Source organism: Ascidiella aspersa, chromosome 2 (assembly GCF_963924565.1).
Source record: "Ascidiella aspersa chromosome 2, kaAscAspe10.2, whole genome shotgun sequence".
In the NCBI taxonomy this organism is placed as follows: domain Eukaryota; kingdom Metazoa; phylum Chordata; class Ascidiacea; order Phlebobranchia; family Ascidiidae; genus Ascidiella; species Ascidiella aspersa.
The window spans coordinates 12440039-12467219 of record NC_139448.1 but is presented as its reverse complement, the minus strand read 5'-3'; the positions used below and the strand labels follow the sequence as shown (position 1 = coordinate 12467219).

The following is a 27181-nucleotide window of genomic DNA, read 5'->3' as shown; positions in this document are numbered from 1 at the left end:
AACCGCGGGCCACATTAGAAACTTTACATGTTGTGGCTGGCCGGGTCAAAAATAGGATCTCAAATACACGCAATATGACGGCTACTCTGGCGGTATAAAACAAATAAACTAACGAACTTGTTGTTAGTACGTTTGGAGTTCTGCGAAAATTTGCAATTGAAGTCGAATTCAAAGAAAGCGAGAAAACGTCGCGCGAACCGCGAAAAAATTGCGTCTATATTTTTTGTAAAATGCAAACTTTAATTTAGATTTAGAGGGGGACGTGACGCATTGACCACAGATAAAAAATGTTCATTGCTAGACATATCGGCGTTTATTAAGTTGTGGAGCGTGTTGACCCAAAAGTTAAGATTAAAATAAATAAAAAATTCGCCCAAGAAAACTTACAGTGTTTTTTTTTGCTTTTTAAGGCTTTAAGTTACCGATGTGTTAATTGCGGTAAAACTACCATATTGCAAAGAGGATATAAAGCGGGAGAAACACACAACTTGGCATTACCTAAACTAGGTTGACAAATGTGAATAGGTATGTTTCAGAGATAAGAAAACGGACAGTATTTTAAAGACGGGATACTTTCGACCGAAGCGCAAAAATATAAATATTAGGCTAAGTTTGTTAAACTTTCGTTAGAGAGACTGCCCCATTGCAGAGGACGGTATTTGTCTGTAAAGATCGCATGGAACTTACGAAAAAGACAGAAGAGATTCGCGTAAAGCACGAAAACAATTTCCGTTTTAGTATTTAAAACAGGCTAAAAATCGAATTTAGCAGGGTCATGACTATAGACCCGTCCCTCGACAAAGTGTTTACGATACAACCAAACATGTCGAAACTCCCACTTGTTTTCGCTTAGCCTTTGTATTTTAAGGAAAATAAGCCGCGGGCCGGATTAAATTGCTTTGTGGGCCGGCCCGCGGGCCGCGTGTTGCCCAGGTCTGCCCTAAAAAGTATTTTTTCTGCTATATCTACAGTCATAAACGCGAAATGTTTTTGGTTCGAGTTTTACTCTTTTATAAAGGAGTTTATTTAATCCGAAGTACCGTGTAACACAGACTTTCGGAAATAAAAAAATGCCAACCCAATCTAAATAAATATATTGCTTTATAAATTTAGTAAATGTATCTATAGTATTTTAATTATGATCATATAAAACCGTATTTTTGTGATTTTCCCTAAATGTGTATATAAGGTCCATTTTAACTTTTTCGATCGCGTTTGCTTAACAAAAGCCGGTTTCTTACGGTTACTTGTGTGCTACATTTTGTCTTAAAATCCCAATGTCCCCGAGAAAAGGATCTTGAATTCGCCCTTTGCTATTATTTGCTTGTTCTTACTTTTATTTATTTTTCAGGCAAAAATACCTCGCTGTTTTAGTTAGCCTTGCTCCATTACCTTCGACGAATCAAATCGAACAGTTTTGCATGCAAAATGCGGAAATGTATCAGAGCGGTTTTAGTTCTTGTGTTCTTGCCAATTGCACTGTGCCTAATCTGCTGTATGAGGACGGCTTACCTGACTCTTACGAAACCGCCGCCGCCCACCCCTTGCACAGTGGACGAAGCGGAGGGTTACATCGGCGGCGACAAGCCGTGGGAACGGTTCAAAGGGGCGCTGAGAATTCCTAGCGTGTCTACGAGTGCTCACAAGTACGACAGGACCGAATTGCGGAAACTGAACCATTTCATACGGCAAAGTAAGTTCCGGTCGGACTTTCGGACACGCCTAAAAGTGAATCTTAATGCGTAGGCGTTGGGGGACTATGAATGCATGAATAGTGTTCTCAGTCGAAGGCACGAAACCTTAATTGAAGTGAATTAACTGCAGCTGAAACGTTAGCAAATGTTACTAATCGTTTACGACCTAAAGCATATTAAAAATACAGCCAATTAGTGGGATCGATATTTGCAAAAAAATGTATATGCCGTTAAAAAAATGTGTAAAAAACACGTGTTTCATTACCGTTTCCTTTCAGATTATCCCGCCATTTTTAAATCCCCCCTTGTGCGTCCGGACGTCATAAACGAATACAGTCTCTTGCTGTCTGTCGAGGGCCAGAATAAGAGCCTGGAGCCGTATGCCCTGACTGGCCACCTTGATGTCGTGCCTGTCATTCAAGAAGAATGGGCCTACCCCGGATTTGCGGCTCAGGAATCTCCGGATGGCTCTATGGTTTACGCTCGCGGAGCATTCGACAACAAAGCAGGAGTTATAGTAAGTCGCGTGAAACTAAAGCACGACTCATTAGTATAGTTGAAGAAAGTCTGTCTTGAACGTTTAATCCGAGTTTACCGGTGTAAAATACAAATACTATTTGAAAAAACAAAAGATACCAAAGTAAAAAAGCTTTAAAAAATAAAATATAAACATTTTTCAACTAGACATTTGTTTAACAACGTCACAAGTAGCAGTAAACACAACTGCTAAATTTATTGCTGCTAATTTTATTCTGTTAGACGAAAAACAATTGTAATGAAAATGAATGCACTAAATATAAACGCTGCAAAAAGTGGACAGGACTTATTCTCTTATCATAAATGAGAAAGTTTCGAATGATCGTCGCCGGTCGACGCGCGTAATATGTTCGCCCGATCGGTCGCTGGCATGTAATCTTAACGAGGCAGACAAAGTTAAGTTGGACGCAGTATCGTACCGGGATTACGTAAAATATGTTTTCCACGACTTAATGTTTTAACAAGATGTAAAGTCACGCTATAAATGCGACATTTTATAGCAAACAGGCTTAAAGTCTGACTGCAATTGTGGGGAGGCATTACGTTAACCCCTTTTATGAAAAATTAGCCAAAAATTACGCTATCTGTAACATTACCTGCGTTGGAATAAAAATCAAATTAAGTATATTGCCTTACTAAAAACAAATTTTAATGTTTAAACATGGTAGGCCTAAGTTGCCTTTTTTAAATCATCGGCAATAACACGCAGCTTAGCAAATGACGCAGGGTACAACATAAATGTGATATGAGGCCACATCTTGATGGAATCTTACATTTTGTTTAACCTTATATACTCGGAAATGGTTTGGCCCGGGGAATACGCATTTGTTATAGACACATGGCCTTTGCCAATATTAATGGAGCCTAATATTGTTGTTGCTTTCACAATGGCCGCATCCTACTTTAATTGTAAGAAAGTATTCAATCGATCCACTTCATAAACAATACGGAACATTGCTTTCGCGGTTACATTTAAATTACACATTCATTTACACTTACACGGAAATGGTACACCATTATATGCGATGGTGGTCAGCCATCAATAGGTTGATGACATCATATATTTTAACCACGCAAAATCGTGGCATTGCGCAAATGCAATATATCGCTTACAAAAAGGCTTCATTTGCATATTATTGTTACAAGTGAATATCCTATATTTAACCTGGGCAACACCGGGTATTTCTTCTAGTTCTATAGTAATAACCCATGTAGGGATTGTCAGTGTTGTAAACAAGTCATTTTTAAATGACTTAAGTCCCAGTCAAGTTATTTGTAAAATAACTCAAGTCCAAGTCAAGTCTTTTCAAATAAATAACAAGTCAAGTCCCAGTCAAGTCATAATTAGAGCAAGTCAACTTCAAGTCATGTCCTTGTCATAAATATAAAACGTTCAACTATTAAAAATTTTAAACTCGCATGATTATGAACAATAACTGAACTAAAAACTAACGAAAACGGAACATATAGCAAGTAATTTGTTTTTTATTTGAAAAATTTTCACAAATAGCTCAATTTTATAAAAAAACATACTTAAAGAAATGCTTTATTTCAACCCAAGTCATTTGTTTAAAAGACTTAAGTCAAGTCAAGTCATTTGTCCGAAAGACTTAAGTCAAGTCAAGTCATTTTGCCCAAATGACTTAAGTCAAGTCAAGTCTTTTAAAAACAGTGACTTAAGTGCACTTAAGTCAAGTCATTGACTTAAGTCATTACAACACTGGGGATTGTAGGCCTATAAAACAGCAAAGACGTCTGATAAAGATTAATAAAAACCAATATTACTGAATTTAGCAAAAAAACATTGTCAAGTGTGAGTCTCTGCAGCTGTTTTTACATTGAATTAGCAATAAGTTTTCAAATATTATTTTTTTTTATTTCAGGGTATACTTGAGGCGCTCAACTTTCTCCTCCGCAAAGGCGTGAAGCCTCAAAGGGGATTTTTCGTGGCTTTCGGTCACGACGAAGAGGTACGTTAAAGTCATCAGTTCTCTTTACAGAAAAGCATTTTTTTCGATAGGTAACACATCGTTAATGTTGATTTAATTTTAAACTTTAAAGATCAATCATAGACCTCCCAAAGCGTTTTGCGCTAAAAAAGTGAACTACTGTTTAAGAGACAGTCTTCACCCTTCTTGTATGACATAATAGGTTGGCGGGGAGGACGGGGCAGCGAAGATAGCAGAGGAGCTCAGACACCGAGGAGTCACAAAGTTGGCATTTATCCTGGACGAAGGTCTTCCGATCACAACAAATCTGCTTCCCGGATTTTCCAAGAGTGTTGCTCCGTAAGTAGGCCATCAACAAAAAGAATTGTGCCCCCCCCCCCCCCACAAAAAAATAAAAATAAATGAATAACTAAAAAACAGTTTTACAACCGCGACACAAAATGTCGACTTTATAGTAAACCTTGGAAAACGTTGAAGAAGAGAGTAAAACCACAATTTGATTTTTACAAATCAGGATCGGAGTTACTGAGAAGGGTTCACTTTATCTCAATCTGACGGTTCACGGTGAAGGTGGCCATTCATCTGCGCCACCTCCACAGACGAGCATCGGAATTCTTGCAAATGCCATAGCAAGGTAGTCCTTGTAAATCGTTTTTGTCTCTTTCTAAACTCCCTTAATCGTCGCATTATCTTGTAGTATTCTTATTCCACTCCTTTTATCACCTCGTATGGCATTTTTGAAATTGTTTGAAAAAAAGGTCAAATACTTCTGTCAACGAGGACTGTGCAATAGCCTACTATAGTCCAATGGTTCTCAACCCGGGTGCCGCGGCACCCTGGGGTGGCATTTCTAAAGCCCAAGGGTACCGGAGATATTTGAATCTTTAAGAATCTGATTTTTACTCAACTCTTACAACTTTTTGTGTGAGATTAGAGTGGAATAATTCCAATTAAAACTTCCTACGTTGTGCAGAGTTGATGTGTGTTGTTCCAGTTCCGTTTTATGTGACATTCTAGTGATTTACCTTCGGAAAAACTTGTAGAGGTGCCGCAATCTATTTATTATTTCTAAGGGGTGCCGCAAGCCATAAAAGGTTGAGAACCATTATGCTATAGTCAGTCAACCAAATAAAACCACTTGCGGAAACCCTTGCATTTTTTATTATTCCACAAAATAGATTGGAACAAAATCCTCACAATTTGATCATGGACAAATTGACAGAGAACTTTATTGCTTCCTTGTCACTCGACATGTCGTTTCCTCAAAGCATCGCCTGCTCCAATATGTGGCTGTTCAAAGTAAGACATAGCTTTTTAACATTAGCCTTAAATGGTTAAAAACGGCCGAATTTGAATTTAATACTTATGCTATTGCATTCATTTTATTCCAGTGCACTGCTGAAAAGGCTATATCAGAGTATTGTATAATTTGACATCTGTTTGGGTAATTCATTTCTTAGTGTTTTTATCATGTATAGTGAAGTCCAATACTTAATTTTATAGAAATTTTAATTCAGATACCGATACGCGATACTATTGACATTAAGTATCCGTTCCGAAACCAAATGGCGGGAGTTTAAACGAAATTCACAAAGTTGAAAAATCAAAATTAAAAAATTGTATAGTATATGTTTTCAAAGTTAAGCAAAATAAATCCTGTTTCGTTTGGAAGCTTATTTTTGATTTTTAATGTAATAAATCCTCACAAATAAACCTATCTAAGTAGAAGACTCTATATCATTTGAATTATTTATCAATGCTAAAATGCTCAGATTAGTTTGACAGCGGAACGGTACCGATACTACCCGAGTATTAAAGAAATACCGATACTCACTTATCCGGTATCGGCTCCGATCCGATATTATCGGTTTCCAAAATCCCTTTTTTCCTCTTTTGCCAGCCAATCGTTGGTCGCGCTATTGCTAAAGGAAAGACACAGGGCCTGGTCCGCACGACAACAGCAGTTACGATGATTGGCGGCGGAATAAAACAGAACGTTATACCTCCATCTGCATGGGCTATCGTCAATCACAGGATCCACCCGACACAAACTATCGCGGAGGTAATTGTTAAACACGTCCGGCCCGTGCCACCTAAATTTGCACATCAGAACCTTAGACAAACCGCCATTTAACCATTATTTTGTTGTTTTTTCTAACGGGATAGTTAGTATTTTTAACTTAGCATTACATTTATCATTAATCTATTGGTCAATAAATATACCCGATTGCGACTATCCATATTGTTGGGTCATAGAGTGCCTTACGCCCCTCGCCACAAAATAAATTATGCCCAAAAAGATGTACTTTTTTACAATAAAAAAACTTACCACCCATATTTGATATTCCTAATTTTGGTTATTCAAAACTGTTGTCCCCTGGTTTACAACATTTATAGAGGTCACGATAAAAGAAGACGCCACAAGTCATAAAACTCTAAAATGAGTAAAAGTTTTTAATAGCTCAAGAACCGCACCGGTTTGAACAACAATCAGTCACCAAATCAGTCATTAGGCCTATATCAGTTTTACAAATCAAATGGCAAAAAGTCGTCTTTGCTTAAGATTGTAGCACGAGACAAAGAAATTATCAACGACGACCGGGTGCATGTCGAGTTGCTGAAGAGTTACGAGGCTCATCCCATATCGCCCCACAATCCTGAAGAGGACGTACCTTTCAAAATTATCGGTGACTCTGTCAGACAAGTCTACCCCGAAGTGGTCCCCTCACCAAGTGCGTATACGACTGTGAAAATTGAAGTTTGTTTAAAGCGCCTAAAGGTAGAGTTTAAGTTAGGTAGATTGGTGTCATAACAAAATGGCTAGGCAGTGCATTTAAGTCAAGGTTTTTAAATGACTTAAGTCATTGTGTCAAATACCTTGGGTTGAAATTAAATATTTTCATTACTTTTTTTTTAAATTCAATTGGATTCGTTATCTCGGTTTTGTACATAAAGCAATTTTATCGCTATAAGTGTCTTTTGTATTATTTTTAGTTGCGACATTGCTCGTACACGGACGTCCGGACGTGTTTACCAATTTTAATAGTTCAACGTTACATTTTTCAGTCAATAAATTAATTCGAAGTTGACTTGCTCTAATAATGACTTTACTTGGACCTGACTTGAGCAGTTGGTTGATTGGATTGGAACTTGACTCTTTATATTTCTAAAAAAATACTTGACTTGGACTCAAGTTATTTTTCTAAATTACGTGACTGAGAATATTTTTTTTAATTTTTACAACACGTACTCAAGCCTTGATAGTCTTTCATGGACTGGAGACATGATCAAAAAAACGTTTTGGGCTCGAGACTTAAAAAAAAATACTTGTTTAGAATACATAGATATATTAGGACTTGAGTAATATTATTTTTGTTTGCAGTGACAATGGTAGCAAACACGGACATGGGTTATTACCTCAACTTCACAAAAAAGATTTACCGCTTTACACCAATTGTCATGGATGGAAGCGATCTCTACAGGTGAGAATTGCTAAATTTGTAAATTTTGGTTGTGGGAAATTATATTTGTTATTTAGAGGAATCGCATGTATAAGCTTGGAAATCATCCTAACTTACCTTGGTTTTGTGAAATAAACCGTTCATAGCAATAAAATAAACTACTTTATCCTTGTTAAATGATTTTGTGCTGGTTTATTTATCATTGTTTATAGAACGATTAAAAATGGAACAAAAAAACGGGCTGCATGGACGTTTTGTGTTTAATGCTTGCGACCGCGAAAAAGCGTTTCATGTAGCCCATTACGAAATATAGGTTAACCTAAATTTAACGAAGCGGCCTACTTCAACAAAACCTATTTGTTTTTTAAAACGTTAAGCTTTCGTTATGGCGTTATGTGCGAAAATATTTTTCCACAAAATAATATGCACATTATTTATAATTAAATTAAAATATCTTTACCCTAGCTACGGCATGCGATTGACCACACTATGTTGCAAATGTAGGCTATTTACTATTTGTTTCTGCATTTTTAGGATTCACGGTCGTGATGAAAGGGCAAATCGTAAGTCATTCGAGGGCGCCATGAACTTCTATTACCATCTGATGTTGAATGTAGACGCTGCAGAAATTGACAAGAGAACGCAAACACCTCATGGCGAATTGTGAAAAACTACCGATGTGCATGCCAAGTTTTAGCTGTTCTTAACTTAGGTCATGTTCATATTTATTTGCCCGCTGCAAAAGCATTGCTTACATAGTTTTTAAACCAATCGTTGCAAGGTGAACTTTTCAAACGCAAATTCTATTTCTCTCCGAATGTTTCCTTACGAGCAACATTATGATCAAAGTGTTATGCATTTTTTGTCGCAATATTTTATGTTTATCCGAGTGTTCTTGAAGTTTTTTGCAACCTACCGCTATGCAAACCGTGTTTAATATGTCTAACGGTATATTATTTCTAACATCAGTTGGGAAGTCGCTAAACCGGCCTTCAACCTTGTGTTCGAACTTGCGAATCGAGAATTCGCAGTATTCGACACTTATTAATTTGTTGCAACAGTTTGACGTAATTCTCGACAAATATTTATTAATTCGTTCGGTGGCAAAGTTCATGGTTCCAGTCTCCCAACTAAATAAACTTATAAGCTATTTATTGTTTTGTTTTACAGGCAACAAAAGTTCCGGGTGCGTTCATCGCCCGGTAGTATTTAAATAAGCCAAAGTTAATAATCGTTTAATGCGTTATAACTAACGGAATTTTTCAAACGAACTAGTTTCTCAGAAAAAGTCGAGTCAACGCAAACAGATACCGTACGGCTGACTTTCACACATCCGCAGTTAGTTTAGAACTTAACATAACACTTGAAATTTTGTCGATATTGTTCAGTTTTAATCTGGCTTTACCGATATTTTACACAAAAAGTTTACCCGATATTCTAGACAAAAAGTGACGCGATTCGATTTGATACCAGTGACGTCATTACTATGCTTAAACAAACATGCAACCATCCATGCAGTCAAAGACTGTAATACGTGGGCGTTATAACTAACCTTGAATCTCAGTGCGGGAGTTAAATACAAAAAAACTATTGGACAGATTTGAAGGACGATTTTAAGCAGTGAGGTGCAAACATACAAATAGGCCAGATTTTAATTCAGTATTAGACAGGTAATAGCTTCTTACAAAATGCCATTCGAGTAAAAAAACACAGTCAATATGTGCAGACACAGGCGACAGTTTATTTAACATTGCACGAAACGCTGTCATTTCTTTCGCTCCAGTCAAAAAATCGCAAGAAATCCAACGCAAACAACGACTTGCGCATTTCGCTCAAATATCTAAATACATTAAAGCGAAACGATTGCATTATCGTCGGTCGAGCCTTGTCAGATATTTGAAACAGTGCAACAGGGTCTACAAGCGCCAAGTCGTCAGCGTAAAGGTAAGTTTCAGCTCATTTTGCGTTTCGTTGTTGGCAAAGCAAACAGCATTTAAGATCAGCTAAACTCCAAGCCTTGTAATTTATAAATCTATTATAGCGATCGGTGTAGAATAATGCGTATTAAGAAGTACGAAGACAGGAAGGTGGTTGGTTGATTTAGGAACAGTATTTGACTAGGCTGGTATTATCGAAATGTAAAATATTTACAATGAAATTTGTTTCGTGGTACCGAACATAGAAACTTTACATTTAAACCACCTTTAGGAAAGTTTGGATTCAAATACAAAATTACGACATATCCTAAAGCTGGAAATACTGTCCCATAGAAGCACAGAAAGCGCCAGGCCATCTTAAATAGCAGAAACTTCAGGTTACCACCAACTCCAGAAGTAACACTGGTCAGGGAATTGGTTGCTTCAGACTTCAGACTGAAGTTAGTAATACATATATAGCGTCCGTTGGATTCGCTTCACGGTAGTAAAGAAAATGGCAAAAATAGAAACAAGAACAAGAACAACGGCAATATAAATTAAAAGTGCGAAAGCTTCTGTGACATTTCATTTTCTTAAGGCTTGAAATTAATTGCGTCCGTTCAAAAATTGTTTGTAGTTTGAGCTAGAATACAAAGGTCCAATGACGTTATAGAATAGTCTCTAAATAAAGCAAAAACTAATTAAATGATAAAGTCTCCCACTTAGTGTAGTATGTCGAAATAGCCTTTGTCTATTTACCACAGATAAAGACGGAGAAGTTTAAGCACAATGTCATTGCAGTGCATTTTACGTCACTGCATTGTATGGCAAGAACAAGCACTAGACGTCACCGCACGCGCAAAAATACCTAAACTGATTACCGTGATAAACAAGTGAAAACTGGCGTTAATTGTCGTCGAAATCGAACGAAGACATTTACGCCAAGCTGGTCTGAAGAAACTTTTCACAATTGGGATGGATAAGTTCGACTGGTGATTAATCTTCATGACTTGTTTGCAGTGCAAATGCAAATAAACGCACGACGTTCTAAACTGGTTTACATTTTATCGCCGGCGCACCAATTTGCCAGGCTTTAATGCAGGAAAATATAGGTTGGCGAACCTCACAGCGGCTAAACTTAGGAATTGACTGATTCAACAAAAAAGCTCATTTCCGGAAAGAAAAAATTAAATAAACTTAACACCAACTGAAGAACGGCTTTCTGTTATGAAAGCGCTGCGTAAAATGATCGGTCATTGTCCGCAGCCTGCCACCTAGCGACAGCTCGCGCGTCTTTTCGATCACCACTGGGGGCATGTTGACCAGCTGTTCGGGAGAGTAGTTTTTCTGCATCGCTTGGCAGAGGTTGAGGATTTGGCCGCGCATCACTGACATCTGACGTTCGAACAACTCACGGTCGAAACCCTTGTCTTGCTGTAAAGTTAAATGACTGCGTTTAAAAGCTATTCCGTACTTACTTCAAAACACACCAGTAACATGACTGAAGCCCTTTTTGTTGTGTGATAAAGTGTTTATTTAAGACAGGATAATACATTGAAACGTGTCATGCAATGTGGTAACGACATAGTGGAGCATTCGCACAGGGTACATTCAACTCAACATAACGTACAGCTTTTCAATAAAAACATTTACAACGAACCACGTTCTGTTCTAAAGTTCAAAATACTTTCTGCTGCACTTATACCAATTTATGCTGCATTTATGTCAATTCAACAAACTTCAATGATACTACTAGCTGATAGAGACCAATCAGGCAAACAGTGCGCTTTTCTTAGGGCGTAGGACAACTTACCGAAAACAATTCAAGCAGTTGATTGGCGAGGGTTTCGACGAAGGCCATGTCAGAAAGTTGCTTCAGAACCAATTCCTTTATTTCCTTCGAGAAGGGACGCTGCGCTGCGGGCAACCAAGCCCAGTGGTATGGATCTAAAAAAAATTGAAGACCAATAAAGGCACAATTGTTGAAATAAAGGCACAATTGTTGAATAACCCGGTTACGTCACACAAACCGCTAAACATATGGCCAGGTAAGATTAATTGGGGATATGAGGCACGGCGGTTAGCATGTCGCAAGAGTTGCACTTAAAACGGATGTCTATCGTTTTATCTCGAACGCTTTGTTAAGACTAAAACTAACGACACGAAAAATATGTGACAGGGAAAACACGGGTGCGAAACTAATCAAACAAGTCTTTTAAAAATTCGAATTAGATTACAGCTAACCATAGTTTGTAAGGATACACGAAAATTTTGTTGTAATATTCGTTTACTGAACTGACAAAATTAAGTCAATGCTTTTATTGATAAAATAATTAGTCGGTCAATGTAAAGTATGACATAAATAAATTTTCAAAAGTAGATGCTGGCTGATAGCAAATAAAATAACAGGAAAAAGTATTTAAAAAAAAATTTCCATACGGATGACAATAGGTATTTTATCATATTTAAAACTATACGGTTTAAAACTACTGCATTCAATTTACTATTTTTTTGGTAAAATTGAACAAAAAAAAAATAATCAACAGTTCAGAAAATTTTTCGAGCAAATATAAAACGCTGCGTCCTAAAGGGATCCTGTGATGACAAATGAAGTTACGACAAAATTTTAAACAAGTTTATCATGTGTGTCCGTTATTGGACGCAGATACAAGATGGTAACATCATGTTTGCGGTAATGGCTTATACACCAGGGCTGACCAATTTTTTAGCACGCGCCCTTTTTAATTTACTAATCTATTTCGCGACCCGTTCACAGTGTTAAACTAAACATTTCCCGTTCTCTGCCCCTACACGCATTTTAAAATAAGTGCACCTCAGTTGGGATTGTGACTTGTATTAGTTATGACATTTCCACATATAAAGTAAAAAAATGCAATTCTAATCGAGTAACTACCACAAATGGAAGTTCATTATGCGGGCCTGTAGCGGTCCCCAGTTTGGAAAGTTCGAGGTTAAAATACAGGTAAACTTTTAGCACTCACATGCTCGCCATGAGTCCGGGTGTTTGAAGGGGAAGGCCAGACCGTTGTCGATAGCTGCGATCTTGACGGTGGCTTGCTTGATCACCGACCATTCGCTCTGCGCGGCTTCGTCCGATTCGTCATCGATGTCCGGTTTCTCGTACTTGATCAGCCAGTTGTCGTTGCCGCGATCTGAAGCGACAGCCGCGAAATTGCGTTTTAGAGAGAGGTTGTTAATACATTTCTACGCGATCGTGGTTTGGCCGTTTTTGACAGTTTTTTTGAGAGAAGCGCACGTCTGAAGGCCGGTTAACACTACAGCTGCGGTAGGGCGTGAAATTGTTTACAATATTGTTTCTTAATCAGGTGAATGGTTCACCCCAGGGTGAATGAAATTTTTGGGGTGAATAAGGATGAACCGTCAGAAATGGATGACAGCTTGCGAGCAGGGCGAATATTCCGGGTGTTCAACCTGTTCAGTGAACAGGTGAGAATTTGTCTTTACACAAGGGTGAAATAAAACTGGAGATAGATGCTAGGGGTTAACAAAACTAAAAAAGTTTTAAGAAGCACTAGTTAACACTTCAGCTGAGCTGAGCTGGGCGGGAAATTGCGTTTGTAATATGGCTACGTAACAGACTGGGCAAATTCACTTTTATGATTCGATTGCAGTCGAGCAAAGCTTGAAAATCGCTAAGGCGTAACTTTTTCCTAGCTGCATTGAGTTTAAGTTTAGCAAAGCGTGAGACGCTCGCCACAATAGAAATTAAATGGAAATTATGCTTTGCTCAGCTCAGCTCAGCTCAGCGCAGCTGTAGTGTAAAACGGGCCTTTACGGTTAAATGAGATATTCGTCGTGCTCTGACGTTTACATGTCAGAAAATTGACGATATTTTAAACAGATTTGGAAAAGCGCACGCCCCGGTTTCATGGGAAACGTCATAACGGCGGCATCGGTACGCTGTGTTTATTTCACAATGCTGATCCAGGTACTAGGGCAGGGGTTTACAAATCGTGGTTTATGACCTGCGGCTCATTCAGCGATTTTCGGTTAGCCACGAACCTATTGTGTCGTTGCATCCGAATATAAACAAACTGCTCTCAAAAGGGTTTGTCTTTTGGCTTCTCGGCGAGTTTGAAGATCTGTTATTTTAAAATTAAGGCAGCGCAGCTGGGTTGGGGTAGAGCAAGATATTTTCGCCGTTATTCTATCTTCAACCGAAGTGAAAATTAACAGCCCAGTCGGTTTGTATTCAAGTTACAACCATATTTATATCCGTGAAAGATTGGCGATGGGCCACGAAAGGCTTTCGATTTACTAAATTTCCTTAAAGTTGTTTTCATGCACTCTTTTTGAATTTTTGGAAGAAAAAAAAACATTTTTATTTTGGTTAAAGCAAAATGTGGAGACACAGACACTAGTTTTACTTTAAAGGTAGATCTCAAAATAACATAAGTATCTAAACTTCCTGGGGAAACAGATTAACGGAAAAATCTAAACGGTTGACACTCTGGTATACAATCTATTCTATCATAGTAAATATTACTGCGCTTATGTGAACTAACACAAACATATTATGCGTTTATAAATCCTCGCAAAGCAATTGCAGAATATTGTTTCCGCACGCCTTTTAGCAGTGCAACCGCATCATTAAATTCACCCGAGAGAACATCTTGTGCGGCCAGCGACGTACTTCGAAATACAAAAAAAATTAAATTTTCTATTCAGTGCCTTGCACAACCTGATTTAGTGTGACCGTATACTGGTGTACCGTGTATTCGACGATAAAATAAGTTGCTTTAAGCCTAGCATTAATAAGTGCAGTACTGTACACTTCAATAACCAACACATTTCTTTTGACACATTGGAATTGGAAGTAATCGATTTTTTTTAAGTCGGTGTTATGAGGTTAATGTTTGAATTTCGAGTTTAGTGTTGCTAAATTCTTTAGATAACCGATTAGAAGGGGTTATATAGAAAGGTAAAACTAGTTTTACTGAAAGGTAACACTGACAATATTACATTGCGTGGCAGCAAAACTCTATTTAAGGGGCTTTTTCTTTTTGATTTGTTACATTTCCCATCTTGATTAATGTAAAGATTCACGAACACATAAAACATGGGACATTTCTGGGTTGAAAAACACCACATAAAATTCAATAAAAACACTGGCGTCAGTGAGAGCGTTTTTAAATGCACGCATAACAAGACAGAAAAAAGGTTGTAAAAAAGGCAGTAAAATGGCCCGAAAGAGTGACGTGTAGCCACTTTGGCGCAACGTAAACATTCGCCAGGCAGCCTTGCGCGTTTGCCGCTAGCAAGCAGCTCTGACTAAAAAGCGCATCAGGCCGAATAGCGAAACCGACAAGCGGCGCTGACGTCACAATGGTCGTGCACGTGACGAGCAGTCACGGGACACCGATGGAACGGTGCTGTGACTGTACACAGCAGGGGAATTTAAACCGCTAATTTATAAAACCAGGCTTTCTTGATCTATCGTTATTCGGATTTCTTGATCTATCATTATTCGGCTTTCTTGTTCCGCCATTATTCGGTTGCGCACAGGTTTCTTTTTACGCTTAGTGAAAGAAACCTGGCTTAATTATGGTGGTCACACAAATCGGCTTATTGTTGAGCAATAAGCAAAAATATAACAGTTTGTTCGTAAAATAGCGCAGGCTCTAGCGGCGAGTAAGAGAAACAAAAGTTTCCGAATACAAACTGTACCTATACTGTAACGGCAGTTAATTTTTAAATTCCCGTTACCAAAAAACTAGCAAAAATTGTAATTACGTAACCAATACAGCAGTACATATTAACTGCATGTTTTTTGCGTACGAAACCTACCAAATCTTGTTCAAACCGACTATATGTTCAAAGTTCGTTAACCTGTGTTCCGTATGATGTAATCCAACACGACAAGCTTCTCGAACTGAAAGTAATACTCGTCGGCGGTCGTGTCTTTTAGTGGCTCGGATTCAAACTTGCGCAGGTAGTATTCGGCATCTTTGTAGCCTTCCACAAATGTCTGCATCGAGCCAACCTGAAATATAATATACATTAAACCCTAAGGATTTCACACATCACAAATAGAACACAAGAACCCGGTATTAGGAGCAAGGCTAAGCAATATCGCTCATTTGTGTTACTAAAGTTCACAGTATTAGCAAAAGTATTTTACACTATACCTAAGCTATTATCAAATTTTTTTTGTTAAATGTATAAGCATTAAACAAAAAATTTTATTTTAAAAATTTTGGAAACTGCTAGATAAGACTAAACCCTTCAAACCGCCGAATAATATAATAAAATAATCTTTATATGGTTAAATGTAAGACATTAGTCAAATAATTTGTTTATTATCACAATTCTACCTTAGGTGGTAGTCCAATTCTGTGAAACCGTTTGCCCACTTTCGGAAAATGTTCTGAAGTGTACTTTTTTGTCTTCGCTTTGGCACGGTCAATAGCATTGTAGTTAAAGGTTTCACTTACTAAATGCACAACCTGTGATATTAAACATAAAAATCATTGGTTACTGTTACAAAACACATTTAGTAGTTTATCACCCGATCCGTCAGAAATCAGTGCAGTTCTAAGCAAAAAGGTCTACGACAATCAGTGCATTCAAAGGATCAAAAAGTCCGACTTTTAGACTTTGAGGTCTTGGACAATGCACTAATTTGCATTAACAAATGTGCATAAGAAGATTAAGTTTAACAATACTTGACCCAACCAAACCCAAACGCTAACCAGCGCCATAACCCAAATAATGTGCGATAATTTAATAATTATAACGCTTCAGGCCCCAATACCTCAATTTGTGACGTAATAATCTTAAATACAATGGACGAGAAACCATCTTATGCCCATCCGAGTTTGGGCTTTTTTCCCCAGCATTTAAAGAATTATTAAAATAACGCACATTATTTGGGTTAGGATTCGGGTTAGCGTTAGGGTTTAGGTGGGTCAAGTGTTATTAATCCTATCTCACAATTTTTGTTATCTTTTCTGAACTTTTAATGAATATTTTTAATTTATCTTCGCCGGGAGTTTACCTAAAGGTCCAAATCAGTGCATTGCCAGGACCTCAAGGTCTAAAAGTCTAGACTTTTCTGCCATTGGATGCCCTGATTGTCGTAGACCTTTTTGCTTAGAAATGCACTGATTTCTAACGGATCGGGTGAGTTTATCCTATGTACATAAAAGCGGTAAATTTGATAAAAACGACACTTATTTAAATTAATTTACATAAATGTTAACAATTATATATGTTGGAGTCAATCAGTAAATTTTCAAACTAACATAAATTTGTAAACCATATTTTAAACTACCCGAAATAAAATGCAGACACAACACCAAAGCACATAGCAAATTGCAAAACAAACCCACGTGAGTTTTTGGCACAACATTGAGCTTCAGCTTATGGTCAATAAGTGATGCGCCGGCCTCTGACAAATAACCCTGGTTTGGAATGAGACAATCGCGCCCGAAGCAGCATGGACAGCAGGTTTTGTGCATCCACTTTGTCCATTTTGGGTTTAACTGGCCATAGGGCTCCTCGTTTTTAGGCTTAAAGACTGCAATAATTTTCTGTGCAAAGATGCTTAGTATTATTAAAATGAATCAGTTGGTTACTATCTATGTAACATGAGTATGACTATTAGTTTAAAAATAACACTATTGAACATTTGTAAATACATTATACACAATTGTGAATACATGAGGCTTAAAAGAAACTCAGTTTGAGTGCACAAGACCTATTCAAAACGTATACATAGAAATGGCATGACAAAAACAAAATTTCCAAGTTTTCTGCTCATATATTTCAATGGTTGTCAAACTGTAAAATTGCAGCACTGCAAATCATAACTCTTTTGAAAAACTTAAAAGAATAGATTTCAACTTTTCACCGCATTTTTATATATATTCACATTTTTTGGCCTTGCTGTGTTGAGAAAATTTCAGGAATTAAAATAATTAAATTCAGGCTTCCACTAAGCATTTAAAATATGTTTTTAGGTTAGTGAGAGGTCAACAGTAGTTATATATACAAAATAGTTTAAAACTGTTCTTAGAAATAGATAACTGGTTTGAAGTGACAACAAACCATCTTATTAAACCACCAAGGTGTGCTGTATTGATTTTCACAAAAAAGGTATATATACATCAGTACACAATGGCTATAATGTACATATGAATTATTTATGAATGCACTAGATTGAATGTGAAGGATCCTTGGCTAGGATAATTTGGGATCAACATTTAAAAGCAAGTTTTAATAGTCAATGTAAAATCACAAACCCTTTGACATATGCTGCTCAATAAATGAAATTTCAAGGCGTTTATTCACATGATCACATGATTATACAAAATCAACCAGTTTGTCAAGGCATTTTGGTGGATGGTAAACTGTTGCCCCAATATGTTCTATATTAATTAGCTAACACAGTGGTTTTATTAATAAAATACATCCACAAGCAACATTAAAAAGTGCCTTCTTGTTACCTGTTTTCCATTCAACTACCATGCAATTCAATATTTCAGATTTCGCATTATGACATGAACCTTAAATATTTTTTTGTAATGTAGTTCTAATTAAGCTAATTTAGAGAAGTTGCACAACATTGTGGGACAATAATTTTGTGTGAGTGGTAAAATCGTTTCTTTCATAAGATAAAAATCATTTGTTTAATAATAGGGACACTTTTGCCTCTTTGTACAGATGTGGCAGGGGCAGTTCAGTTTTGGTTGCATTTTTGGCTTTATTATAGCTGATAAAAAACACACAATATAACCAACCCACACCTACGAGTTAGATTTAAAGGGTAGTAAAGTCTTTATTTTTTATTATTTTAATTTTTTATTGTAATCTTTTGTACAAGTTATCACCAGGTTGCTTTTGCCAACTTTTTGAAGTAAAATATGCTTTTTAGACAGATAAAATATGCTACAATGGCAATTTTATTTTACTGAGAAATCCAGATCTAAAAGTGTTGCATAAAATTGTTGGTTGTTACCCTATCTTGCCTTGTTGCGATTTAAATAATATTAAGTAGGTGTGGGTTGAGTACATTGTAAAGCACAGCACTAAAAGTTTATCAGTATGGAATTTTAAAAAATGCACAAAATTTGATTAGCACATTATGGAGTAAAATATAAAAAAACATAAGTAACTAGTGGAGTGTTTAAAGCTGTGGGTAAAAGAAGGACAGGTGTAAACTGTGTTCACACATAAAATAACTTGAAACAAGAATTTCATTGACTCTGTTTGCTGCATGTAGACTGTGTTAAAGTCTTTAATACACACCTCTTGAAAGTCTTTTATACATAACAAAATGGTTCCTGTGGAAATTTAAGTGGATTCCTTATTACAAATCAACGGTTAATCTGTTCATGATATGACCATTTCCTTTATTGAGCAAACATGTATGTTCTGTTCATTTCACTTCTTAATGTGCACTTTTAATCATTTCCAGATATTTATTATACTAGGTTGATTTATAGTGACTTCACTGTACTAAAGATTGGGACCATACAACATAAAATTTTTAATTTAATCACAGGGCTCAGCATGATATAGTTTGATAATTACTGGGGTTATTAACATAATGCCATTTAACCATCCAACCAATTGAATTAAATCCAAGGTTTGCTAATTTGGAACTCACCCTATCAGCATCTTTCACAAAGTAGCTTCCGCTGGATCCTTGAGCGATGCGAACAGGGTACACACCTCTATCTATCGCTGTTTCGGCAGTTCGCACAAGTTGTTGAAAAGATATATCATCAGGGAACTCATTGATGTACTCAGAATCCAACCGGCTGCAAAGCATTGTAGTACTTTTTAGAAACATGTTATAGGGACTTAAGATGCAGTGACATAGATCTGTGACAATTTTACATCACACATATTGGAAGCAAACATGTTGAATAAGCAATAAAGCAATGATAGACCTTTTCATTATGTGAAAGTAGAAATAGAAATAAAGTTATAAACACAACAATAAAGCACTGCATACATTTCAATATGGCTGAATTTACCTATCAAACCAGGAATCTTCTACTTTGTAAAAAGGAAGCTCGGTTGCTTTGTTAACTGCCATATATAGATATCACATTAAGCAAACCATTTGCAAACAGTATTTTGAAAAACACACTCGATCTTTTCAAAACTTGTTGAATTTTGCTACAGCATTAAACTAACAAAAATGCAAAAATTAATGTAATTGAACTTTGATCTAAAATCTATTTAGAATACTTCCTGTTTAGCATGCCTAAACAAATCAGTCAAACTTTGCGGCAAATTGTAAGCATCGTAAACAGTTTAAAACTAGTTAAAAAGGTAATATAAGCTAACTAAATATCCTTCCTGCCATCAATAGCGAATAGAGTTGTTTTTAGTTCTCAAGCCTTTTTCAGACAATTCAGCATTATATATACCAATTAAACTTTGACCAAAATTTATGCTGTTTAAAAACTAACACCTAACAAGTAATACCTTGTCAAACTAGTGAATACCTTAAGCCTGAAGCTAAATTGAAAACACTACACACACCAGCATGTGCTGGTAGGTTTGTATATATAGTTCATGCATTGCACGTTTAAACATGTTCATCACATAACTCTTACAAAGATAAATCTATACTAATAACATATGATAGATCACTGGTAGAACATGAGCATCAAATAAACAACTCTAATTTAAGCATCGGATTGCACTGAATAAAACAGTATCTGTATACATATATTTCTAAAAATTGTGGCCCAAATGAATTCTTGGTAGTCTAAACACAGAATGCAGACAATAACGACTAAACGTTTTCACATCATTTGAGAAAACATTACCACAGGAAATCAAGAACGCAGTGCATTATGGTATTGAAATATACTTATTAGTGACTGTTTAATACAAAGCAATAAAGTATTTGTATGGTTGATAAACAATAGCTACACTGTTTTATTTTGAAAAACAAACATTAAAAACAAAAAAACATAATTCTTAACAACTGTTGTACAATGATTTTTCATGACATGTACTATTACTGGTTTTATTTGACTATTACTATGAAACTTCATAATGAAATGCTATGAACCCTGTCCAAACAGCTAACTCAAAACTAATAACAATCCAAACAAAATACACATAATCATCAATTGAGTTTCGTTTTGCTACTACAAGGAAAAGCTTTTCAACAGAATTTAATTGAGCCATGTTTGTCTTACTATGCTCATGCATACAACTCAGTCAGGAACTATTACCAGCACAACTGGTAGCAGTTCTGTATCCGAGAACAGGATATCCTTTGCCAGGTCAATATATATAAAGTGTATATATAAATTTTGGTCAAGCGGTGTCAGTGCCAATGATGCAAAAATGGCTGGCAGGTAGTTATCTCGTTAAAATGATCACGATGACACGCACATACACCTATTTTCAGTCTTTTCAGATATTAACAAAAAAAGCCAAATTTTATTCATTTATACACACATAAAAGTAATACCATATACATATATCACCTAATTACAAGTTTAGCCAATGTTTTCGTAGCGGTTTCAAATAGTGTAGTTTAGATAACCAGGAAAACAAAACAAATACAGTTTATTCATTTAAAAACAGCAGTCGGTTACTCACCAACGGATTGAAACACTTTCAATTTGATGTTGATCATTCATATCCCATTCAGTCTTACAGATCCCAAAAGCACATATAGATTACTAAATCATAAACTCAAAAGCAGCGCTGACTTTTACACAATCTCCTTTCAGCTACCAACACTTATTGATTTCCAGTCAAGTGCTTCACTGCAGTTGAACCAAGGATGGCAAAAACAAACAAAACCTTAACTTAGCGATCGCCCATTCAAATTCACAACGCAAAGCGCCCAAGGCATGTGGGAATGGTTTAGTCGACAGCAAAAAAGGTTGATGACGTGGATGTGTGTAAATACGTATTAAACAAGAAAACTAAAGGCAGTGTGGACACAACCTAGCCACACACCCATGCCAAGGAGCCTTGTATTTACATTGATTATTCAAACAAAATGAATTACAGCACTCAACCTTTAGGTTACGTCAACTCATTATCAAAGATTTAAAAAGCAAAGGCCAAAGACACTTAATTCTGTAACTTTAACAATAAGGCCAGTAAATAGATTAAATACTAAAAGCAAAAATGCAATTCATTTAGAGCTTTGTGTAAACCAGTTAAAGGTTTCATAACAAATTCTAATTACAGATAGTAAAATAACTTGCAAATACATAATCAAATGCTAATGAACCACTGTCAATAAACACGTTTTTTAGAAATACGCCATACAAAATTAATATTTTCAACTTAAAAAAAAAAGCTTTTTCTTTTGCTGCCTTTGAGATCTTTTGTCACAGCTTTTTTGAACCTGCACCTGTGTTTTAATAGACATGGGTTATGCAGAATTTTGCTATTTTTTATTTTTCCTTTTATTTTTTTACTTTATTTTTTTATTTCTCATGCCTTATGTTTATACTGTTTTTTGTTATTTCCTTAGATATACTGACACTGCCTTTTTGCTGACAAAATCTATATACAAATATATTTTCTTGACAACTACATAAACTGTAGTATAGCTTACTATCATTGCTGGACTGGTATTCAAAAGTCAAAACTAGTAATGTTGACCCAAACAAGCGCAACAGAATAAACTATTTTTTCTCTCCACTTGTCTGCTAAATTTATTGCAACAATGGTTTACTTACTTTCTAGACAACAGTGGTTGATTTTCTCGCTCAGCACTGGGAGAAGTTGGTGGTGTTATTGAGTGCGGCATCAACGGCGCTATGGGCGGAGAAGTAGGTTTTGGGACAGTCACTTTAGTTTTTCTCATATTAGGGTTGACTTGTTTAACATTTTCCATGGTAACTTCCACCTAGAACCCAAAGGATTATGGTGTTAGCAAGCAACAAAAATGGTATTTATAACAAAAAGGGTACCAAACAATACAAACTTTTTGTCATTCAGGTTAGTTCTAAGTGTTAGGTACATACAAAAAGGTGTTTTGACCATACAGCAAATTAAATTAGGCTGATGGTTTAGAAAAGACCCCTATAAAAAAATAAATATAGTCACATTACGTAATACCGTAGTGCAAAATCTAAACCTAAACAAAATCTGTTCACAGATATAAATTTTAACTAAGCGTTACTGACAAAGTATGGTTGCATATTTGATGAAATATTGCTGCAATCACAAAATCCTTGTACAAAGGAACCTTATAAAAACAAGCTTAAACTATATTACAACTTTTTATTTACATCATCTTGTGAGATTTCTTGAGCACCATTTCTGACTTGAACATCCAACACCACTTTCTGGGGATTGCCCATTTCATCAGCTTCAATAACAAGGTCCATGTCATGTCCGTTGTGTGTCAGGTTATGCATTGCATTTGAAGTTCCATCAAGGATGTCTGGCTTTTTCATTGAGTTGTTAAAGTTGTTGTCTGGATGGCTGTACAAATTGTTCCTATTTGCGTTGTAGTGGTTCTGTTAAAACAAGAAGGCTTAGTAAGACAAAACTATTTTTATTGTTATCTTATTTGTTTAAAAATACTTTAACATACAATGGATCAGACTTGCACTTTGAGTGTTAAAACCTTATGACTTCCTACTAAATAGAAATTGTCGTTAGTGTGATATTGCTACAAACCACAAGAATACATTTCTACTTTGACCTGATGAAACACGGTGGTGTGAAAGCTTGTCGAGAATTCGATACAATTTGTCTTTATATAGTGACACCTGATTACCCAACAACAATACACAATTTAGAAGATGGACAGTTTGTTTCCTTTTTTTAGCAAAATTACTAAATCAAATGACTCTATTAAGGTTTCCTTTAAAGACACTAAGCAGCACTATGATGCTGATCAAAATTATATGCTAAACATGTACCACCTTCTACATCATAAGGTTGTTAATATGTATATTACAAATGGAAAACTTTGGTGCTATAATTAATTTGGGTTATAAGCAGGCTATATAAAACCTAACAGAGTTAATAACAGCAATTGCAGTATTGGTATGACCAGTTAATGCCCTTAATTAAATTAGATCACATAAAAAAACTCTTTGGGTATTTACAAATAGCAATCTAATCTGCTGGTTGTCTGTGTTGGGTAATGACTAATATCCTAATCAAGACATGAGATGGCTTATATCACGAGAATGTATAAGAACATTTTGCCATATGGATTTTATTCTTTATATACACAATTGCTATATGAATTGCAGAGGTGTTTTAGCACTTGTATATAGAGGTGCTTTTAAGTTGTGTTTAGATAGCAAGTCCTGGAAATCATGACCATACCTGTTAATAAAACTTAATTAAGTGCAAATCTGACTGAGATACAATTTACAAAAAAAAATTACTCTAAAAACTACCTCTGCTTTTGTACTTACTGTATATATTTCAGCTTCTGGACCATCAATTTCAGAGTGACCATTCACTAGTCCTTTCATAACCTGAACACCACAAAATTTTAAATACTATGTTGCCTTTTAAAGGGAAAACAAATCAGACACCTATATCTAATACAAACATATCCTGCATGGAGGGTAAAAGCAATGTGTTTTTATACAAAAAGACGAAAAAGCTTTTTAAGAGTATAATAACCCTGAATGTTCCTGTAAAACTGTTTTATGAGCTCTGTAGGAAAGATAGAAACCCAAATTATCCTGGGATAATTTATTGATCTCCAACAAAGGGACGTGCTATAATTGATGTAGCAGACAGGAATTTAATATGTTATGAATAGGGAAATCTATTGATTTTAAAATACCATTGATTGAAATTCATCTTTCAATCAACATGGTTTTGCTACCTCTAGGTGTAATAAAAAAAAATGAAACTAGACAGGGTGTGCGGTTTTTGTATATTTTGCTAGGGGGTTATAGCGCGGTTCTACTATATTATACCAGGGGGGGTACAGCGCAGTTCTACTATACTTTACCAGGGTGTTATTTCCTAGTTATTCTATATTCTTTCAACGGGTCTTATTTGTCAGCGTCCATATACTCCCAATGTTGTGCTTCCAGTTTCGGTGCTTTAGCAGGCAAAAGCGGATGTGGCCCGAAGTTGCGTGTTATAGGTTGGACATGGTGCACTTTTACAAGATAGATTGCCAGTGGTCTTAATATAAATTTTGCTGCGAAGCAAACCTATAACTTGTCTTTATAATTGAAAAATATTTGACAATTTTTTCTTGCACCCCTATACGCCTCTAATTGGGGACAAAAGTCAATAGTGTGACGTAATCGATTTAGTTCTTTACAGCTATCTACTCTAATCTAGCGGCAGAAAACCTTCAATACAGAATTTGGTCATATCGCTTGCTTTATTCTGGCCGCGAGCGGCTGGCTTCTTGCTATGCTTATTTTGTCCAGTGCGGGCAACATTCATCGTGCAAAGTGTCTCGTCTCAGTGAAACTAAGCGCGTGCGACTTGCCTTTTAGAAAGAGGTTTCTCTTAGTAAATTAACTTATTGCTTTTACAAAACAACATATTTTACCGACGCAAGTTTAAATGAAAAATCTGCCAGGCACTGTACACCACTTTGTTTGCAATTTTTATTCCATCAAAAAATCACTTTAATTTCTATATTTTTGGTTAAATATTTTCCCCCATGGGTTAATTATTTTGAGTTGAAGGTCAAAATTTTGCTGTGAAGCAACCTATAATTTGTCTTTATAATTGAAAACTATTTAACAATGTTTTCTTTAGTTTTTTAGACACCTCTAAACACAAAAATGGCCGAATTTTAATTTTGCCCCCCTAAAATACTCCCCTATTTTCAAGAGGTAAAATGTTTATTTTAACATCAGCCTTAAATGGTTCTCTAACATTTGTGAAATTTTCAGATTTTTATGTCATTTTCTTCTAGTGTAAATATATCATTGAAATTTCCTAAAGTGTTTTGCATTTTGACCCCCCGGATGAACAGTTCAGGGGTAAGGTTTAAAATTTTGTTACTTAGCATTGCATATGTCATGTATCCATCATCCACAAATATATCAGATTTTTTTTACATTTTTTCATCTCTGAAAAGTGCCCAAAACCAAAATTAACAAAAAATGACAGTTTTACCCCCCTAAAAACCACCCCTTAGAACCTAGGCAATTTTTTTTTATATTAGAAACAACTTTGGGAGGGTATTTAACAGTTGTGAAAATTTCATGTTCCAACTATGTTTTTTTCCTTGTCAAAAGTGAGCCATAAAAAATTAACTGAAAAAAAAAAAAAAAAAAAAAAATAATTCGGACAAAAACAACATGTGTCCAAAAAAAAATTTTTTTTTTCGGGCCACATAAATAAAAACTGAATTTGTTGTAATAATTTATGTTCTTATTGGTTTACTTAACAAAACTTATTGTTATTGTTAGGTTATAGAAAACCTATATTACTTGTCTACACCTAAAAAAGTAAACAATTGGCCATCAACCAAGGTAATAAATTTTTCTGTTTTAAGACTTTTAAGCACAAAGAGTTATTTTTACAGCAAAGCTGAAAAATAATGTTACCTGATGCTGTTGAGAAGTCCCCAAAAGATCAACTTGCAACACTTGACCTCCAGAAAATACTTTATTGTCAGGCAATAATACTGTGTCTGAAACAAAGGGCATTTTTTACAACATAGAACTACATCAAGCAATGAAAAGGTAGTTCTCATAGATTTGTCCCTTTGCAAAGTCACAAGGCGACTACTAAATTGGCAGGATGTAGTAGGGCAGAAAAAGGCAGGATACTGCACTGACAAATGATTAGCTGGGTAAAGATGGACTGGTTGTGAACTGGGTAAACAAATAACATATGGTGATTTTACTGTGTATTAATTACATTGATTTTGTGGTAGACCAAAAATGTGACGTTGATGTGAACGATTTATTGATTGCAAGGCATATTTATAACATTTATACCCTCTTTATTTAAAAGCGAAATTGTACACATGCATTGAAACCTATGTATTAAAAAATATTTGCTGTACCAAATATATAAAGTAATTCCTGATTGAAAAGCAGTTCAGTCACTATCTCAAGTGTCAATTAAAGTCATTTAATAACATAATTCTGATGGTATTATATTTTTTTTAGCTCCAATGTTTATACAAACTAAAAACTAGTAGCACATAAACGTTCTTAAAAACCATGTAAATTGTACCAAAGAATTCTGTATCTCTGAGAGTTAAAGAGGTAGCTGTCTTGAGTGAATAACTACAAACGTGATTATGTATAATTGTCTTACCAGACTCGGGGCATGTCGAATCCACATAAAGATCTATCAGATTTTGATTAGAGCTGTTTGACGCCATCCATTGAAGGTCAAAAAACTTACTTTTGCTTATATTTTACTAAAATATACCTATATAAAAAATAAAGAGAATTTATAAAACATTGTAAATTTGCGACTCAGTTATACATATAGATATTATTAAAATAATTGTCAGTCAAAGTAAGCAAACCTAAAGACTGGAATTGAGTCAGAGTTAAACTAACACTCTCATTTTTTAAGCCAATATAAACCAATGTGCGCATGTTTTTCTTGAAAGACCCAACCAGAACCAAAAAAATCGAATGAGAACCATTTTTTGAATATACGATAACTAGGGCGAT

The 27181-nt window shown here is 35.7% G+C and overlaps 2 protein-coding genes across 2 annotated transcripts; one reads left to right on the top strand and one right to left on the bottom strand.

The window, feature by feature from the left end:
• The first annotated feature begins 1359 nt into the window (after nucleotides 1–1359).
• LOC146163733 (N-fatty-acyl-amino acid synthase/hydrolase PM20D1-like) lies at nucleotides 1360–8759 on the top strand. The gene is made up of 10 exons (XM_083382147.1): nucleotides 1360–1693; nucleotides 1973–2211; nucleotides 4115–4201; nucleotides 4383–4519; nucleotides 4695–4814; nucleotides 5359–5479; nucleotides 6081–6242; nucleotides 6744–6912; nucleotides 7563–7662; nucleotides 8176–8759. The coding sequence occupies exons 1-10, from the start codon at nucleotides 1429–1431 to the stop codon at nucleotides 8306–8308; spliced, it is 1533 nt and encodes a 510-aa protein (XP_083238273.1). The 5' UTR covers nucleotides 1360–1428; the 3' UTR covers nucleotides 8309–8759.
• Nucleotides 8760–9362: 603 nt separating this feature from the next.
• Nucleotides 9363–27069, bottom strand: LOC146163732 (phosphatidylinositol 4-kinase type 2-alpha-like). The gene is made up of 12 exons (XM_083381090.1): nucleotides 26814–27069; nucleotides 26093–26178; nucleotides 23975–24037; nucleotides 22829–23059; nucleotides 22274–22443; nucleotides 19210–19363; nucleotides 16931–17131; nucleotides 15914–16045; nucleotides 15429–15582; nucleotides 12560–12730; nucleotides 11371–11504; nucleotides 9363–10991 (listed from the first exon to the last, which is right to left on the bottom strand). Exons 1-12 carry the CDS (start codon nucleotides 26878–26880, stop codon nucleotides 10755–10757), a joined length of 1800 nt encoding a protein of 599 aa, XP_083237216.1. The 5' UTR covers nucleotides 26881–27069; the 3' UTR covers nucleotides 9363–10754.
• Nucleotides 27070–27181: the final 112 nt, after the last annotated feature.